We start from the raw sequence: 21100 nt of genomic DNA, 5'->3' as shown, positions 1-21100 counted from the left end.
AAATTAATTATCATTATAAAGTCTTACACATTACTATGGGCCCCGCAGAGGGGAGCAAACAGGGCATTTGTCCACCCCTAGAAAAACCAAAAATTAAATAATTAAATAAAAATTTATTGATATAATTGTCTGCAAACTTTGCCCCCTAAATAATTTTCTGCATCCATCCTGCACAGCGCAAAAATATCGATAATTTGAGTAACAGAAACTTTACACAAGACCCCAACGATACCTTAATTTCTTTCATTAAATAAAATCATAGAAATATAATTTTTAAAAACTAACAATTATTTTACAATTACACGCGTTAAACATTTTTAAAAATATATTTAATTAATTTTTAATTATATTCAATTAAAAATTTTACAACAACAATCATTTCGTAATTCATATTTTCAGAATTAAGTTACTTCAGACATGATTCTTGATAGATTCTTTTAATTATCATAACATAAATATTTAGAAATGTAGATTTATATTATTTGTGCTTTATCATAAATGTACTTGCTTCATTTTATATAATTAATTATGTTATACATAATAATAATATACAATATATTAATCAGGATCGTCTTAATATCATTATAGACCCCTAGGCAAAGCCGATTGTACAGGCATGCCCCCCGGCCCTGCCTACACAACTGGCGGATGGTCGAAAAATTTGTGTTAAATTCTGATCCGTGCATAAATTAACGTGGGGCCCGGGCGACCTTCTATGCGTTAAGATGGCACTGATGTTAATATACATTAATATAATAATTTGTATGTTAATGCATAAAGTAAACCCTCGATTTAACGAACTAATTGCGAGGAAAAGGGTGCTGGCGATTGCCGAGAATCCGTTAAATCGAGTGTGTATTAAAAACATACATTAATTAATCAACTTAAAATGTGCAAAGTCTCATTGTTCCAACCTTTTAGCAATTTCTATTTGTAAATTTTTTATAAGTTAAATCGAGGGTTTACCACAATAATAGTATACATTTTACTTCCCTTAGTGCATTTTTTTAAAATTTATAAACGTTAATCCTCACGGCAAAATCTTTCAATAAAGATTTTCTTGTCTTCTATTTTATATACATTTTTATATAATTTTTTTTCGAAGTATCCTCCGAAGTTACTAGGAAAATCAATAACAACTGGAAACTTTGAATCATAAATTCAACATAAATGTTTGGTTAATCGCGTTCTGTAAAAAGACATTGGTTAATGTTGCGTTAATAATGATAAATCGAATGTTCCTCCGCTTCAATTTTTTAATAGAATATTTCCTTTGATATTATAATTTTTCCATCTCGAAAAACGACTTAGTATCAATAATTTTATTATTATTATTATTATTATTATTATTTGCCTTTTTTTCTTCTGAAAAATCTTAATGTCTTATCATAGAGAGATATTTTTAGACTTGGATATGCAGCATATTTTTATATTTATTAATTAAAATACTTAATTATTATTCATCTACAAATCTGCATTTTAAAATGAAGCAACAAGGAATAAAATAATAAGTAATGAATGATAAATGAATGAATACATCCATCCTGTTTCCTTTTCCTCTTACAACTTATTTTTTCCTATAATTTTCTTAAGTTTATTTTTATTCTAAGAAAATTAAAATTAATGAATATACATCAGTAACTTATTAAATCTAAGTTTATTTTATAAAATTGCAGAAATGCATTAAATATTAACTTAAAAAACATATATATATATATTTTTTTATTATAGAGAATAGAATGATGTTTGCATAGGCTATAAAATATAATCAACATAAATTTACATATAAAAATTTCTTAATTTACTTAAGAAATTCTAAATTTATTGACGTCGACTTACAATTCGAGGAATTAAAATAAATAGTTGCACTTTTAAAAATTATAAGGTCATCACTTTATCTATGCAGAGGAAGAAATCACATGACAACAGTATAAACAGTTTATGAGAGAAATTCTATCCAGATTTCATGTGGCACTGGTGAGATGCAATACATTTGGATTATCTTCATACTCCGCCTTTTGTTTACGTTAGCAGGTTTGTATGTACTTTACGTACATAAATTAATTTGCTTAAGAAGTTTCCGAAGTTTACTTATTTAATTTCAATTTCTAATGTATTAAAAAAGAAGATGAAGAATGTGGACCTCCACCTGATTTGAATCATGCTTCTGCAGTAACTGATGAGGATAATTTTCCACCGGATACAGAAGTCAAGTACAAGTGCAATTTCGGTTATTATTTTGTGAGTATCAAAAGAAAAGCAACTTGTGAACGAGATGGAGGAAAAGGATTACATTGGAATACTGAAGGAATAGAATGCAGACGTTAGTGAGAATATGAGTATTCTCATATTTCTTAAATAGTTTAAAAAATTAATTAGATTAATTTAAAATAAGTACTATAATATTTAATAAGAGTTCAATTAAAACTATTTATAGAATATATTTAATAAATTGAAAAATATCCAGCAAAGAGTTGCGTAACTTTCCCACCGAAAAAACATTAAGACAGCACGAAATTAAAATTGTCTATAGCGCCATGTATTACGAGATTTTGTTTAAAAAATAACTTTTATATTATTAATTATTATAAAATGACAAAAAGCTTAAATTTGAAAGTAGAAATGAGTTTTAGAAAAAACTGTAAATGCCAATAACGTATAAAGTCTTCATTAAGACCGACTCCACTCGAGATATGACACACGACCCTCTATCTCCCCCCTCGATCTTTAAGCACAAAAATTTAATAGAATCAATGCCCCTTATACACAAACTATCGTACCAAATTGCGTTTCTTCATCATTACTCCATCCTACGCTCTAACAATGTACAATATCATTTTCTATTTGTTCACATAAAAGAAAATTCAGTCCTTTAAATAGTAGATTTGACTATTGTAGAGTTTCATTTAAATATATTTGATAATACTTTACATTTCCTTTCGGCGTTTTAGAATTTTATAATAAGTTCAGCATAGATTTTAAGACTTTCAAAGAGTGATTTAAAAACCTAGAAGCATTATCATTAAAAAAATGTAATTAAAAACTTACTTGGAATCTTTCTGGATCTACAGAATTATTTATTATACTTGGAGAAGTATAGAAACGAATGAACTATAAAATTTCCTTTTGGCATCTGGACTTGGGGTTCTATTGCATGAAATGTTTGCTGTTGTTACAAGTTTTACAAGTTACAAATTACAAGCAAAATGTGTTGAATAAACAGTTTTGTAACAAGTTACAATCTATTAGTCTGATTGCATAATGTTACTTGTGTCGCGTTTACATTATGTAAGTTTTATTTGCACAACTATGAACTCGTACTTGCTTTCAAATATTTTCAGACACATTGTGTATGTTTACACGTTTCAAATTGAAACTGTACAAGTTAGTAGTATCTTAGATTTACAAGTTTTTGGTTGTTTTAAAACTTGGATATATTAGGAATTTTGATGAGTTTCATCTGCTTAATTAAGCAATGTATTGCTCGAAAAATTGCATACCATATTACAGAAATTGAAACAGAAAAAGAGTGTGAGTACGGAACAGGATTAATCGAAGGCAATGTTTGGGAGCATCAAATACTTTTCTAAGTGAATTGTCATACTAGTAATATTCCATAAACATTCGAATTTTTCGTCAGACCACCTACTTGGTGCCATTATGAATATATATATTAAGCAACTAGAGTTGCACAACTTCTGTCAAGCAAGAAAAATAGACAGTTGCTCTATGTTACGATAGTTTTGCTTGCACAACCGCTTGAGCAAGTACTTGCAGAGCTATTTATACTATACAAGTATTGAAAACAAATAATTTACTTGTGCAAGCAAAACTTACAGTATAACAAAATGTTAAAGCGGCATTATAATCTGTAAGAAGCTACAAGTTACAAGCATTACAAGTCCTGTGACTTGTAACTTCTAATTTTTATGCAACAGGATCCAGGCCACTTAACTAGTTCAATCAGCTGAAGTGCTCACACCAACCACTAATCATTTTCTAGTTAATCTCTCCTGTTCCTAATACTCCTGTTACTAATAGTTATATACTACAGATCATTATATATTATTGATTTTATAAAAAAGCTCAGATAATATGTTTAAAATATATAAATGTGCTCCGTATAAAATAAAAAGATGATTCTTCATTTCATGACAAAGCATGGTATGTTTTATATTAGGTCTACGTGTTATTCAAATGTGGTTGCGCAGTCATGGAATACTGTATTGAACAAAGCAGCCTAAATTTTTAATTCAGTCCGGAATAGAAATCAGTCGAATTTCTCGGTTTAAAAAAACGTCTAAAATATTGTATTGTCTGAAAAATAAAAATCGTGAAGACAGATGTTTGTGGTTTAAAATCGAAGGCAGATCGATTCTATCGCAATTCGAGCAAGAGATATTGCTATTTAAAGTAATATCACGTGGAAATCGCTTAGAGTCAACAAATGAATAATATTCCGCGAATATTTTATTCATTAATGAGCTGGGCAGTCGCTACGGGAAGTGTGGTTTTCAATGACCAAAAAGAGCTGACTCGATTACATGAAAATGGCTGATGTAATAATGATGCTATTTCTGCTATATTTCCATGCATTTTGTTTGATGTTGTTAGAAGAAAAGCCATTAAGTACGATGATGTTTATTAGAAAACGAGGAAATGATAATTTATTTACTTCTCCTGAAAAATATTTTCGCACGGAGGCGTCCATCTTGCGAGAGGAATTGATAGAGTAGTCTAGAGATGCTGCCAGTGCGCTGAAAGCGCGCGTTAAGCGTGCTGACATAAGGATTTATAATAAAATGTATGTGTTAAAAGCGCTGCTAAGAGTACGAATTGGTACTAGGATTTCATTTCCCGGTCTTTTGCATATCCCGGAATTTCGAGAAAAATAATCCGTGTTCCAGGATCCCGGGATTAATTATATTTGAAATATATTATAAAATAAATTATCCTAGAAAAGAATGATAGAATTACTTTTCATTTTTAAAAGTAATTTAATACGTTCCGCAACCTCCATCACCTTGTTTTCATTTTAATTTTAAATTAAAATTAGCACAAGATGGCGGTTTAACCGCACTACCTGTAGGAAATTAATTCGAAATACACGTTGGAACAGATTCTATGGCACGCCATAACAAAGAAAAAATTAAAAAAATAATAATAAGCAAGCTTACAATTACTAAATACAAATGTATTCGGACAATTCATAAGTTAACTATACTTTCTATTAGCAAAATTTTTTCCACTTAACACAAAATGGGGAAAAACTTAAATTTTTAAGGAATTTGCACGATTTCCTAAGAAATTAAAATGGCTAAAAGTAACCAAGATTTCGAGATCCCGGTAGACAAACGCTATTGCTGAATTTATTATTACAGGGAATGAGCCCAAAAACGTTCCTAACATACAATATAGGGGTTCATTTAAATATGTTATCAATTTTAAATCAATTTTAGCCACAGCAAAAAAAAATCGACAAATATAAATTTCGATTAATTAAGTATTTTGCCACATTGGCAACCAAAATGCCGCCTTTTAGATTTTTCGCCCCGGACAAATGTCCTGGTTGTCCGCCTCTAGAGCGGGTCCTGCCGTCACATTTTATCACTAAAATTAGACATTCCCCATGCCAATGTCACGCTCGATCTGCCACTCCGATGTTAAAATCAAATATTTATGTAAAAGGAAAGTGTTTCTCTTGATGAGATCATTGTTATTCAGTGTTATCAAAATCATAAATAAAAAAAATTACAGTATTTCATTCCAAAATACCCGCTGATCGCTTTATACCTCATCATTACAATATGCTATTAAAAACTTTTTATTGAAACATGTCTCAATGATGTACCCCAACAAAATATACAACTAATAACATAAATCTCTTAAAATTCGCACAAAATATAGCCAGATAACTCGAACCCGGGTTCTGTGCAGGATATATGGGTTTTTTTCACTATCTGATCTCCTCTCGTAATGAGTCTGGTCAAACCCAGGATAGAATGGTCCTCTTAGTGTCAACGGAGAGAAATGAGTAAAAATAAACTTAAATGAATTACATCCAAGAAATATAAGTCTCTGGATGCATTGACTATTAAATATAGGTATTTTACAATTATGATAGATTAGATTTTTCTGTTTCTTTCCTCCCCGTGGACACTAAGAAGGCCTTTTTAACTATATCCATTAGACCTCTCGGTGTCCACAGAGCTGGAAGGAAAACAACCATACCCATCGGACTATCCGGGGCCAAAGAAGTATGGAGATATTGCAATGGCAATACCAAAAGTATTGGGTACAAAAAAATTATTTCTAAGTTTAAAATGCCAATTTATGACGATACAATAGAACATCGATTATCCGAACCAACCAGGGACTAGGGCTGTTCGAGGAGAAAAAAATCGATTTTTCGGATAACCGATTATGTACGAAAAACTATATTAACCTGTCGCATGTTGAAATTCGTTCAAATCTTGGCACGTCCTTAAGTACCCTCTCACGGTCGCGTCAGTGCTGCCAGCTAAAACACGCGCACCAACAAAAATAATATTGGAGTAGCCCAAGAATAGCCAAAGATTGCAGCGCCATAGGGTACAATTCAAGCTCCAAATGAGACGGTTGGGACCTTGACAGAGCTGTAGAGTATAGTGATAAGAAAAAAACAGTCGAGGAAACCATACCCGGGCGGGCGACCATTGTCGCGATATAGCCCTCCCAAACTTACTCTACGGGTCACGTGACCTTGTCAAGGATAGAGCGAAGATGGCCTTTCACTTTGTTCCTTACCGTGATAGTCTTCAGAATTTTCTAACAACATCCTAAAAACATCATCACACGATAGCAGATATTTCACTTATACACTCGTCATTTGAATGTCAGCCATCAATTTGATCTTTATCAAAGTCAGTTAGCACCTTTAGTCAAGGTATAGTTAAAAATGTGCTCAAAGCTTAAGCTGCAACTTACACTTTGCTTTTTAAGTAAAGAAAAATGCAGTATCCACCAACTTTCAGCATTATGCACAAAAAATTTGTATAGTTTATCTATTTGCACATATCAAGTGTATAATTTTACACCACTGTGAAATGACTATTTTTGGCATAATTTATGTTTGGGGTTAATCTAGCAGGATGGTATTTAGTGTGTGTCATTAGAAGTTAATGTTAAAAAATTACATAAAATTTTGCCCATCTACTCTAAATAATTGAAGAGATTTTTTATTTAAATTACACTAGCATATAGTTGAACGCTGCACTGTATATTGTGCCTATTCGAGGGTACGAGTCCGTTTAACGACCCGCGTAAAGTGAGGCCGCGGTCTCCGTAGTATGGTATTGTAGGTGTGTTTTATACGATTATGCTTGTGTATTGATATAAATTTACGTTAAATTTTTATAATTAAATATATAACACTCCATTTCGATTATATAAATAGCTGTATCTTGTGGAGAACCTGAACTGATAGAAAATGGACAAGTTTTGGGAAGTCGATACACTTATCCAAATTCGGTGGAGTATGTGTGTAATGTTGGATATAAATTGAAAGGTATTAATGTGCGTTTCTGTGGAACGGATGGTGAATGGAGTGGCCGTAAACCTTCTTGCGCAAGTAAGATTTTGAAAGAGTATGGTATTAAGAATTAATTATAAAATTAAGATAATCATGAATATTTTATACATTTTACAAATTATACTTTTTAATATTTTAGTTGTCACTTGTCCAAAGCCGGAAGAAATAGAAAATGGCACCGTCAGTTATAGTTCTACAGTATATAACTCAATAGCCACTTACAATTGTTATGATGGACTTCATATAGAAGGTAACAACACTGTAAAATGTGATGCTGAAGGAAATTGGAAAGGAGTTCTCCCCAAATGCAAAGGTTTGATTAATTTGAATTTATATTAAAACAATTATTTACTCTTAACTAGAATAATGCATATATAATTTACAGTACTACAAATTTGTTTTTTGAATTATTTGAGAAGTAACTTAAATAATCACTTTCTATTCAATCTTGACATTAAAGCTAGATTTTTTGGTTGAAGTTTACCTTGATAGTCCCAATTGCTGCACTAGGTTGGTTAAGTTAGGTTAACTACATTTTTAGTAGACATTTTTTTTTTTTCTTTTTAGATATTACTTTCTTCTGTCTACTAAAAATGTACTTAATCTAACCTAACCCAACCAAACCAACCTAAACTAACTGAAGGGCAACCATTGAAACTACCAAGGTAAACTTCAACTGATTTTTAAAAAATATTCAATATAATAGATTAGAAGTTATACATTGCAAATTTTAGTCATTTATATCAGAAATTAGTCAGATACAGGGTCGTAAAAATTGCCCTCACAGATTCTGCAATATACAAGGACCCCAGAAAATTTTTGGAGCCCATAACTAGTTGGTAAGAAAGCATGTGAGATTTAACATGGAAACTTCTGTAAAGAATACTGTATTTTATGTTGTATGTTTCATTACAGTAGCAAATCTTAACCTAAAATTATTTTATAGATAGACAACATGTATTTTCATGTAGCTAACCAAATATGGTTATTTCCCTTATTATACATCATCACATTTAGTTTGTTTGAGGTATAAAGATTGATTTTTGAAGAACTGCTTTGACTATCCATTACAAATCTGAATAACTAAAGCACTTATTTTTTTAAGAGAAAAAAGAATAGAATTTTAGTGTGTCTGATATTTGATTTATAGGATATCTTCATCATATAGTTGTAAAGTGAATGACTCAAAATTAAATGTCAAAATATAGATTAAACAATGTAAATAAATATTTATTGTAAACATTAAGGAAAAAAAAAATTCATAAATCATCTATTTAGGCATGGGCATTCACAGATGGAGGCAAATGGGATAAAGTAAAAAATTCCACAAATTATAATCATATAAGATAACTTTTGTACAGTACCTTAGACCTTCAACCAATGGAATGCTTTGTCTGTCTTAAAAAAACTCCAAAAAATTAATTAGAATGTAATTGTCTTCAAGCTCTTTCCCCTCAAATTTTATGCAGATGTCCCACACATGTAGGTATAAAGATTGATTCTATTATTATGGTCTTGCCATTATGTGCACTGTCATTACTATTGAGGAGATCAATGTAATTTGTAAAGAAAAGTTACCAGTACTTTCCATAGATCAGATTTCTTCTCAAGAAATGTTGCTGAGAGAAGTAGCTGCAGCTAATTCGAAAAGCGGAGGGCAAGGCTGTATACGCTGCCATTGCAAACAGAAGTGTTCCACGAATAAATGCAGTTGTAAAAGCAAGGGACAAGAGTCCCTTGCTTTTAACCATTGCAAAGAGAAGTGTTCCACGAATAAATGCAGTTGTAAAAGCAAGGGACTCTTGTGAAATTCAAAGTGCCATAACAGTTTAAGTTGTTCCAATAAATAAGATTGTATAACATTAATCACATAATTTATGTGTAAGTTTATTATTGTATTATTTTCTTTAATGATTTAGAATGTGCTGTTACTTAAGCTTTCTCCTATTTTGACATATTAAAAAGTTGCATTTTTGTCTTAACGTAATAAAAATATTTTTATTTAACATTCACCATCAGTGCATGCTGATTGTCGACATTTGCCAGTGTAAGTGAGAAATAACGATATTTAGCAAATATTTTGTACATACATGAAACGACTGTGTGAATGCTGACATTAACCGGAGAATGTTAACATTCGCCAGATATCGGTCATTCACAGTAACATATATAAACTGTTTCTGCACTATGGGCACTAATAGCTGTAGGCGCTAATATTATGGTTATCGTCATAGATTTAGGAATTTGCTCTTTCCTAATATCTTTAGATAAAGTGCAATTTCTTCCAATATAGAAATGTACACAGTTTTGTTATCAGAGAATTCCTTCTTCTTGTTACATTATTATTGTTGAAGCATATTTACAGTAGTCTCTGATTAACTTGTTTTAGAACAGCAGTTTTTCCACATTGACTTCACTGATTCACAGTTAAAGATGTGCAGCAATTTTTGGTCCTTTTAATCATTTTGCAAATATTTTGTTTTCATCTTTGCTGCATTTTCTGTCATATGCTTTATTTATATAGCTCTTCCACAAACAGCTCTAGTTTGATAAACTGTTCATTTACAATATCCAAAGTAACACAATGTACACTTGAAATTTTTATAATGCACAATATTCAATATTTCTTAAGTGAGTTGTTTTTGCCTATTTATTTTCCATCTTTTTTCAGTTCATCTTCCATTTTTGTGCAAAACTGGAACACTGGGTTAAATTGTAAAATGATAAGCACTCAACATTGAAGTTTCAATCAAGCATTCAATATATTTTAAAGTGACTTCAAACAATTACTACAATACATGTAAACTATCTGCAATTTTTTTTCATTGTGATAGTACTACTATCATGATCTATGTGCCGCCCTCTCCAATAGTAAAAGAGATCCCATTGTAAGTTAACTGTACATAAATTGAGTGATCATCCCCATCTAGGAATTTTACAAATCACACACTGTGCAACACTGTTGCCACCCATTCACCTGCAATAATTTTTCAAAGTTTGAGTTGAGGGATTTTACAAACACCCTGTATTTCCATTAGTCACTTTTAAGACACATGTTACTGTGCATTGAAAAATGACAAAAAATGTGAGGCCAAAGAAAAATAACATTAAGTAAACAATCAATAAAGCAAATAATAAAAATACAGTGTCATAACATATTTGTCAAATCAAAATTTTAATATTTATTAATATAAAATTTTTTTAACATCAGAGTTTGATCCAATAATATCTTTTAAAATTCCTCCTGTATTTTTAGCAGTTGTAGATAATGTAAGAATTTTCTTTGGTTGTATGGGATATTAAGTAAGCGACAATATAGTGATTTTACCAGTAATTAAAATGGTAAATAATTTTTATGTGGCCCATTCAAATATAAATTATAATTTGATAATTAAACAAAAAATACATTGACGTTTATTACCTTATTTTTCAATGTGATCCTCTCTTTTGCAATACATTGATGCTAGTGGATGGATAGCTTCTAGATACTCCATAAGAAGTCTTTTGGCTACAGACATACCACTCTCAAACAGCTTCAATTACTTTATTTGAGGTAAACTTCTTTCCTCCTAAAAATTCTTTGAACAGTCAATATATGTAGCAATCTGCCAGGGAAAGATTGGGACTGTATGGAGGATGGAGAAGAAGGATCCACTTCAATTTCTAAATCATTACCATGCATACTGTGTGAGTGGCAACATGTGGGCAGGTGTTCTTGAATAAGTAGATGGAAATTTGACACTCTCTCTCTTGTCTTGGATGGCTGTTTTCACTGGTCCTGCCAGAAAAGTTATGTATGGTCTGCATTTGTTGTCTGCTGTTCTGTACACCTAAGTCTAATTTGTTTACCTATAATGAAGAATAACAAACTGTTCAAGAGTAGTAAGTCTGCAGCCAAAAAACTTTTTATGGGGAATCCAGAAGCTACCCAACTCATGGCATCAATGTATTGCAAAAGAGGGAATCACATTAAAAAATAAGGCAATAAATGTCATGTATGATATTTGTTTTTGTTTAATTATCAAATTATAATTTGTTTGAACATGCCTTGTATTAAATTAAAACAAATGTCAAATTAGAAGAGATTAATTATAAAATTTCTTTATAGAGATGCTTTGTCCAGAACCATTGCAGCCACTTCATGGAATAGCAACATTGATGAATGAAAAACGAAATGTAGGAAGCTTGGTTGTTTACAATTGTAATTCTGGGTTTAATTTAATTGGAAATACATATGCTAAATGCTTAGCAACTGGAAAATGGAGTTTTGAAACCCCCAANTCCAATAAATATCTTTTAAAATTCCTCCTGTATTTTTAGCAGTTGTAGATAATGTAAGAATTTTCTTTGGTTGTATGGGATATTAAGTAAGCGACAATATAGTGATTTTACCAGTAATTAAAATGGTAAATAATTTTTATGTGGCCCATTCAAATATAAATTATAATTTGATAATTAAACAAAAAATACATTGACGTTTATTACCTTATTTTTCAATGTGATCCTCTCTTTTGCAATACATTGATGCTAGTGGATGGATAGCTTCTAGATACTCCATAAGAAGTCTTTTGGCTACAGACATACCACTCTCAAACAGCTTCAATTACTTTATTTGAGGTAAACTTCTTTCCTCCTAAAAATTCTTTGAACAGTCAATATATGTAGCAATCTGCCAGGGAAAGATTGGGACTGTATGGAGGATGGAGAAGAAGGATCCACTTCAATTTCTAAATCATTACCATGCATACTGTGTGAGTGGCAACATGTGGGCAGGTGTTCTTGAATAAGTAGATGGAAATTTGACACTCTCTCTCTTGTCTTGGATGGCTGTTTTCACTGGTCCTGCCAGAAAAGTTATGTATGGTCTGCATTTGTTGTCTGCTGTTCTGTACACCTAAGTCTAATTTGTTTACCTATAATGAAGAATAACAAACTGTTCAAGAGTAGTAAGTCTGCAGCCAAAAAACTTTTTATGGGGAATCCAGAAGCTACCCAACTCATGGCATCAATGTATTGCAAAAGAGGGAATCACATTAAAAAATAAGGCAATAAATGTCATGTATGATATTTGTTTTTGTTTAATTATCAAATTATAATTTGTTTGAACATGCCTTGTATTAAATTAAAACAAATGTCAAATTAGAAGAGATTAATTATAAAATTTCTTTATAGAGATGCTTTGTCCAGAACCATTGCAGCCACTTCATGGAATAGCAACATTGATGAATGAAAAACGAAATGTAGGAAGCTTGGTTGTTTACAATTGTAATTCTGGGTTTAATTTAATTGGAAATACATATGCTAAATGCTTAGCAACTGGAAAATGGAGTTTTGAAACCCCCAAGTGTGCCAGTATGTAAAAAGTTGCTATAAAATAGTATAAGTAAATAATTTTAATTTATGTTTTATTAGTTAAAGTAACATTAATAATATTTGAAGCATGCAATGTCATAATGTTGTAAATGCCAGAAAACAAACTTTTCAAGAGAGATAAAAAAAACACTTCTTCTAGTGAACAAACTTTAATCAAATGCTAGAAAAATTATCTTAACATTTTAAACGTTGCTATAAAATAGTATAAGTAAATAATTTTAATTTATGTTTTATTAGTTAAAGTAACATTAATAATATTTGAAGCATGCAATGCCATAATGTTGTAAATGCCAGAAAACAAACTTTTCAGGAGAGATAAAAAAAACACTTCTTCTAGTGAACAAACTTTAATCAAATGCTAGAAAAATTATCTTAACATTTTAAACAGATATAAAACATTGTGNAAACAAACTTTTCAAGAGAGATAAAAAAAACACTTCTTCTAGTGAACAAACTTTAATCAAATGCTAGAAAAATTATCTTAACATTTTAAACAGATATAAAACATTGTGTTTAATTTCAAACACACAAGTATAATAGTAAGGAAACAAAAAAGTTTAAAACTAGGGTTAGAACCAGATGTACGTCTAAACTTAAAACAGAAATGTAAAAAACCTGAAGAGGGGTGCAAGTTACACGAAAATACGGTAATACCTCGACTTGCGCTACCCCAACTTACGCGAACCCAGAGTTACGCAATTTTCAAATCTCGTCAATTCATCTTTTGTTTGAGTGCCACGCAATTCTTGATTACTCACTCCCCCCCACACTATTGTTCAGCTTACATGTTCAGATGTGTCATGCAGAATCGACACATAGCTACAATTTATTTTGTGTTATTTATTTCTGTGTTTATTAAATCTACGGAGACTTGAGAGAGACTATGTGGTGATTTCTTGTAACCGTAAACGAATCAAAAGACAAGATAACAAGAACATTTATTAGCTTACATACGTACGACTTGGATTTTACACAAATTGCGAAATTATACCCCGACTTACGTGGTTATCGCTCAGTCCCACCTATCACGTAAGTTTGGGGTATTACTGTATTGCACCCGAAATGTACAGTAAATAAGTAAATAAAGAATACGAAGATAAGCTTTTGTCTCTGATTAAATGCGGTCCAGGCAAAAAAAGGTGGTTATTTCCGTAGAATTAACCCATGAAGTTTCATCAATTTTTGAGGAAATATTTTTTTGAAAAATTTATTTTTTAAAAGGAATATAAAGAAAACCGCACCATTGATATATACATATCTATTACTTATAGTAGAGCCATAATGTTGTATTTGGCAAAATTGTGCAAGTGCACAAGGTTGTAAATACCAAAAACAATTGAGTCATAAAATGAAAATGTTTCTACAGCTAAAAAAAGTTTTGAATACTGAAAACTTACATTTAAATTATTAAACATGTGACAATGCCGAAGGGCTCCCCTTATACTTCAGCACCATGGTACTGAATCGCATCAGTGAAGATCGCAATGACAAGGTTTGTCAGGACTGACATCACTGTGTCTTTATGGACAGACACAGAAACCTTTATGTTCTATCTCAAACAATTGCGTGTGTGGGTGAACGGGATTCGGGATGGAGGGATAGACAATGCACCGGAAGTGACTTACACAGAGACGAGTTAACATAACCACTGTTTAATTGATAATACAGGATATATCGTAGACTGTATAGACTGATATCATGTCCTGTATTATCTATTGATAAACTAATAGATAATACAGGACATATCATAGACCAAGTGGAATATGATTGATTTAGATGTATGAGAAATGATAGCTATTATGTAGATATTAGATTGAGGTAACTCAAGACCTGTGTTTCTCGAGAGAGAAGAGTTTACAGCAAAAACACATGATGATAAATACCTTATTGAGGATTTGGTCTTGATCAGGAACGTTCTTGGTGAAAGAGAGGAAGTTCGGGATGTCAGTTCGGGTATCCTGTAGATGAAATATCCATAAGCCTGATGGAACGTATCCGCAAAGGTGTTAGATGATGGTTTCCATTGATATTTTAGTAGGATATAGGAATGTAAAATAAAATGATATATTCACAGATATCCAAATATTGAGGCACTTAGGATAAGATACTGGTGACAACTGACTCTTTTGAAGGATGGGCGACAACTGCTTTAGTTCCTTGATTTTTCTGTTGTTGAACTGATGAAATCAAGATATTAGGTTGAGAGGTGATGAGAAAGCATCATTGTCAGGCCTGAGAACTTAACAGATGTTTTGCTCCCAGGTTTGAAAGTTGACAGTTATTTAACGAAAGTATAGCTATGATCTGACGTTAGGAGATAATGGTATAAACATACTGAAAGTCTGGATTCAGATCCTCACACACAATTTACAAAAAATTCAAACTCAATTTTAACATTAAAAACNAAAAAAAGGTGGTTATTTCTGTAGAATTAACCCATGAAGTTTCATCAATTTTTGAGGAAATATTTTTTTGAAAAATTGATTTTTTAAAAGGAATATAAAGAAAACCGCACCATTGATATATACATATCTATTACTTATAGTAGAGCCATAATGTTGTATTTGGCAAAATTGTGCAAGTGCACAAGGTTGTAAATACCAAAAAACAATTGAGTCATAAAATGAATGTTTCTACAGCTAAAAAAAGTTTTGAATACTGAAAACTTACATTTAAATTATTAAACATATGTGACAATGCTGAAGGGCTCCCCTTATACTTCAGCACCATGGGACCGAATCGCATCAGTGAAGATCGCAATGACAAGGTTTGTCAGGACTGACATCACTGTGTCTTTATGGACAGACACAGAAACCTTTATGTTCTATCTCAAACAATTGCGTGTGTGGATGAACGGATTCGGGAGAGACAATGCACCGGAGAGAGAGACAATGCACCGGAAGTGACTTACACAGAGACGAGTTAACATAACCACTGTTTAATTGATAATACAGGATATATCGTAGACTGTATAGACTGATATCATGTCCTGTATTATCTATTGATAAACTAATAGATAATACAGGACATATCATAGACCAAGTGGAATATGATTGATTTAGATGTATGAGAAATGATAGCTATTATGTAGATATTAGATTGAGGTAACTCAAGACCTGTGTTTCTCGAGAGAGAAGAGTTTACAGCAAAAACACATGATGATAAATACCTTATTGAGGATTTGGTCTTGATCAGGAACGTTCTTGGTGAAAGAGAGGAAGTTCGGGATGTCAGTTCGGGTATCCTGTAGATGAAATATCCATAAGCCTGATGGAACGTATCCGCAAAGGTGTTAGATGATGGTTTCCATTGATATTTTAGTAGGATATAGGAATGTAAAATAAAATGATATATTCACAGATATCCAAATATTGAGGCACTTAGGATAAGATACTGGTGACAACTGACTCTTTTGAAGGATGGGCGACAACTGCTTTAGTTCCTTGATTTTTCTGTTGTTGAACTGATGAAATCAAGATATTAGGTTGAGAGGTGATGAGAAAGCATCATTGTCAGGCCTGAGAACTTAACAGATGTTTTGCTCCCAGGTTTGAAAGTTGACAGTTATTTAACGAAAGTATAGCTATGATCTGACGTTAGGAGATAATGGTATAAACATACTGAAAGTCTGGATTCGGATCCTCACACACAATTTACAAAAAATTCAATTTTAACATTAAAAACTGACATTAATCTACTGGTGACAGCTTCCTGGCTTCATCACTGTTGAGCCCACAGTTTTGATACTTAGAGTTAGACTTTGATCTTTATCAATTGTAATATTGTTATGATAAATAAAGGAAAATATAAACAATAAGATATTTATTCTTTTTTCTTGTATGTCTTTACTGTTTCACATTTCTGTGTATATACTGTCTACTTGGACTTTGTTTATTAATAGGACTTATTATATTCATATAATAAGTCCTATTAATAAACAAAGTCTAAGTAGACAGTATATACACAGAAACGTAAATAAGATATTTAGTGTAATAAAAATTAAAATGAGTTTNAGTATTAAAAAATTATTAGATAAAAAATGTTCCTTGCAACAATCACAACTTTATTATACATTTTTTCTTTTAGGTTTTTTTTCTTTAATTTAAAGTTACAATATGTAAAATTAACAATACGGTTACTCACTAAATTTCTTAAATGAGGGGTACAATTTAGAGATATGACATGTCACGGGGTACAATCTAGAGATATGACATGTCACGGGGTACGCTAATGAAAAAAGGTTGGGAACCACTGCTGTAGATGAAATATCCGTAAGCCTGATGGAACATATCCACAAAGGTGTTAGATGATGGTTTCCGATGATATTTTAGTATGATATAGGAATGTAAAATAAAATGATATATTCACAGATATCCAAATATTGAGGCACTTAGGATAAGGTACTGGTGACAACTGACTCTTTTGAAGGATGGGCGACAACTGCTTTAGTTTCTTGATTTTTCTGTTGTTGAACTGATGAAATCGAGATATTAGGTTGAGAGGTGATGAGAAAGCATCATTGTCAGGCCTGAGAACTTAACAGATGTTTTGCTCCCAGGTTTGAAAGTTGACAGTTATTTAACGAAAGTATAGCTATGATCTGACGTTAGGAGATAATGGTATAAACATACTGAAAGTCTGGATTCGGATCCTCACACACAATTTACAAAAAATTCAATTTTAACATTAAAAACTGACATTAATCTACTGGTGACAGCTTCCTGGCTTCATCACTGTTGAGCCCACAGTTTTGATACTTAGAGTTAGACTTTGATCTTTATCAATTGTATGTTATGATAAATAAAGGAAAATATAAACAATAAGATATTTATTCTTTTTTCTTGTATGTCTTTACTGTTTCACATTTCTGTGTATATACTGTCTACTTGGACTTTGTTTATTAATAGGACTTATTATATTCATATAATAAGTCCTATTAATAAACAAAGTCTAAGTAGACAGTATATACACAGAAACGTAAATAAGATATTTAGTGTAATAAAAATTAAAATGAGTTTAAAAATTTCAAATTTGATAGATTAATTAATGGAATTGAGAATNTTAGATATTGAAAATTAAATAAATAACATTATGTTAATTTAAGCGTACAGAAACGTTGCTGTTGTTCCAGCAAAAATCTTATTTTCACTTTACCGAGTGCCTAGTAGGTAATTTGCAGATTACCTAGATAATCTGAACATTTACCTAGGTAATTTGAGAAATGGAATAATTTTTGCAGCTTTAACGGATCACGCTAGTTAATCTGCAGATTAGCTAGGTAATGTGCACATTAATGGATTTCGAGCTTTAATGGTAACATATACACAGAAACGTAAATAAGATATTTAGTGTAATAAAAATTAAAATGAGTTTAAAAATTTCAAATTTGATAGATTAATTAATGGAATTGAGAATATTATTTTGAAAATATCAAATAACAAACTTATACAAGTTAACTATTACTAATCTGGCAGTCAGTTATCTGGTTCTGCTAGCATCTCCTTGAAATAGGTTTGTGCTCTTGGATTTAAAAAATGATATCATTTTACCAATGTCAGATTTCTTCCTTTGAGGAATCCCAAAATGGGAGCAGGCAAGAGGAAGTGGAAGAATTTTGAAATCATCAATGTCAACTCCATCTCTTAGCACATTAATCCCACTGCACCATCTGCTACTTTACCAAAGTCATTTGATATGATTTGAATTTGGGATGCTGTTGAGAAACCCAGGTCTTTTGTATCCAAACGTGCATGGGAAATTGATATAAAGTCATGGAACTTCTCAAATACAATACAGATAAAAGGATTTTTGGTTCCTGCACATTTAATGATCCTTTAGCATCTAGGCTTTGTCTTTTTTCCCTCTGTTTTTCAATTAGAGCAAAATCTTGATTATAACTGAGAAATGTGTGACCCTTTACAGGGTATTTGTGTGTTATTTCTGAAAATACATTATTGGCCAATAACACCAGATACATGGCAATCATGTATTGATTTTTGTTTTGACCAACACAGTTGTTGGACCACAAAGTCAGCTTCTTTTAGTCACTGATATTAGCCTCAGTGGTAATATAATGGTATATACAGGATGATATTTCCAAAGACCCTCTTCCTCCAAAATTCTCACTCCACAAACACATGCAACCTTTTTCTTTGATTGAATCATGAATTCCAAGGTTGTATCATGCCAGTTGTTGAGTACATGTCAGTGTATGTTAATTGCAGTATATACATTTGCTGCTGCAAGTCAAAAGACTAACATATGAATCTGAGGGTTTTGCATTTTTGTGTCATTAGTCATATCTTTTGTGGTTGCTTCAGCTCTGCAGTGATGTAATTCTGCTCTGTTTTTGCTGACATATTGCCAGTTTTTATTCATATATTAAGACGGTTACAAGTTGAGCTGTGTCCATGCAAGGTCTTTGAAAAGATAGATTGAACTTGATCAAGAAAATTTCATTGTATCATTGTCAAGTAACTGGGGCTTTGCTCTCAGTACTGTTGACAATATTTCTCAAGGAAGGCTCTATACATTCTGTTAACATTGAGATAAGATGATGATACATTTTATCTGTACTTTTGACTTGAGCATAATGACTTTCTTTACTTGGAAAACTTCTAATGTGCTCAATTATTTTTTCTGTCCATAGCTACTTTTCAATACATTTGTGCTGGTCTCCTCTTTGATCAGTAGCATCTATTTTTTCCTCCAAAATATTTTCTCCAATCAACTGAATCCTTCTTGCAGTAACCCCAAATGTATTACACAGGCAAACTCTTATTTCACATTCACTGGGAAGAAGCAAATGATAACTGAAAGAGTGTTGCCTTCTACTTTCAGAAGGGTTATTGTACTTTCCATATCATATCCTTTTTATCATCTCCAGTTGATAAAAAGGAGATGATATGTCTGAAGATAACTCTGCTGCTTATTGTGTCAGCCAGTTTATAAAATCATTGGAACCGTTCCTGATGGTAATCCAACCTTAAATTTCTGCAAGTGAAGGCACACTTGCATATCACCTCTAACATAAACAAAAAATTTAACAGACTTGTAAGAAACACATCTACAAGTTGTACACTCACACATAGACACAATGACTCATACTGAATATCCATATCTTGTAAAACTCAAGTCTAGGCTTTTTGAAGTATTAAAAGTTAGGTCTTTTACTTATCTCTGTTGATGGATCCTTTCTAACATTCTGTGATATGGGGAAGTCTATTTTAAGCTACTATTTTTTTGTTTCTTTCAAATGTTGTTCTTCCACTTTTCTGCACATTTTCTTTTAGGTATTTCACACTTAAAGGAATTAATTTCAATTTTACAATAAAATGGTAAAAAACTCATTACATTACAAATTCTCTAGAGTAACAAAATAATGTAAATATAATCTGTAACATTTTAAGTGCCAAAAGTCATGCAACTTGCACTTTGGTGCTTAGAATGTTATGGCTTGCACATAAATTCAACTTCAAAATACAGCCACTTAGAGTGCTGCTATTGCCATAATACTTTTTTGCAGAAGAAAATATTGCATTTAAAATTCATTTTTTCAATAAAATATATTCAGAGAAAAATGGCATTTATGATGTTATGGCATTGTATGCTTTATTTTAATTTTAAGAATTATTGGTCTAATATTTTTTTTTAATTCATAAAATAACTTGTTTTTTAATGTTTTATTACAAGTTTAGAATAATAGCAAATTTAATACTTTTAACACATGAAATTTTTAATAGTTGAACTTTTATAAAATAAATTTATCAAATTATCATCAAATGTTTTGTGGGACCAGATTCAACTATCTTCAAGTTTGAGGGATTTGGAATGGCAGTTGCAATGTGTGGACAAATCTGTCATGGGCATATAGTGCCTATATGCCTCCATGCTATATTGCTGTATGTGTCCGGCAACAGGTCCTACAAGTTACTAAAGGTTCTTTTCAATTGTAATATTGTTCCACAGGAAACTGTTTGTTTGTTATGGTATTGTAATATTTACTTCGTGTTCTTAACGGCTTTAACATAATTTTAGCTTATCTTATGCGTTATATTCTGCATTCGATTATTTTTTGTTTAAAAATTTTTTGGTAAATATCTGTATTCGCCTGAGGACGATGACAATAAGTTCGTTGAAAGTGCTAGCGATAAAAAA

At 31.5% G+C, this 21100-nt stretch overlaps 2 protein-coding genes across 2 annotated transcripts in view; both read left to right on the top strand.

The window, feature by feature from the left end:
* The first annotated feature begins 1786 nt into the window (after positions 1–1786).
* LOC111620917 (sushi, von Willebrand factor type A, EGF and pentraxin domain-containing protein 1-like) lies at positions 1787–11890 on the top strand. The gene is made up of 5 exons (XM_023362945.1): positions 1787–2034; positions 2126–2323; positions 7436–7609; positions 7710–7883; positions 11679–11890. The coding sequence occupies exons 1-5, from the start codon at positions 1983–1985 to the stop codon at positions 11888–11890; spliced, it is 810 nt and encodes a 269-aa protein (XP_023218713.1). The 5' UTR covers positions 1787–1982.
* An 831-nt stretch (positions 11891–12721) lies between these two features.
* LOC111620884 (sushi, von Willebrand factor type A, EGF and pentraxin domain-containing protein 1-like) overlaps positions 12722–21100 on the top strand; it is a 27837-nt gene continuing 19458 nt past the window's right edge. Inside the window, exon 1 of the mRNA XM_023362890.1 lies at positions 12722–12922. Within this exon, the coding sequence (XP_023218658.1) occupies positions 12745–12922 (178 nt within the window). The 5' untranslated portion in view covers positions 12722–12744. The remainder of the gene's footprint in view (positions 12923–21100) is intronic.

The sequence above is a fragment of the Centruroides sculpturatus genome, unplaced genomic scaffold (genome assembly GCF_000671375.1).
Source record: "Centruroides sculpturatus isolate CEXI.00-Female unplaced genomic scaffold, Cexi_2.0 scaffold17, whole genome shotgun sequence".
NCBI classification, from domain to species: domain Eukaryota; kingdom Metazoa; phylum Arthropoda; class Arachnida; order Scorpiones; family Buthidae; genus Centruroides; species Centruroides sculpturatus.
Note: the sequence above shows the minus strand (reverse complement) of the source record. Positions and strands in the feature narration are given on the sequence as shown.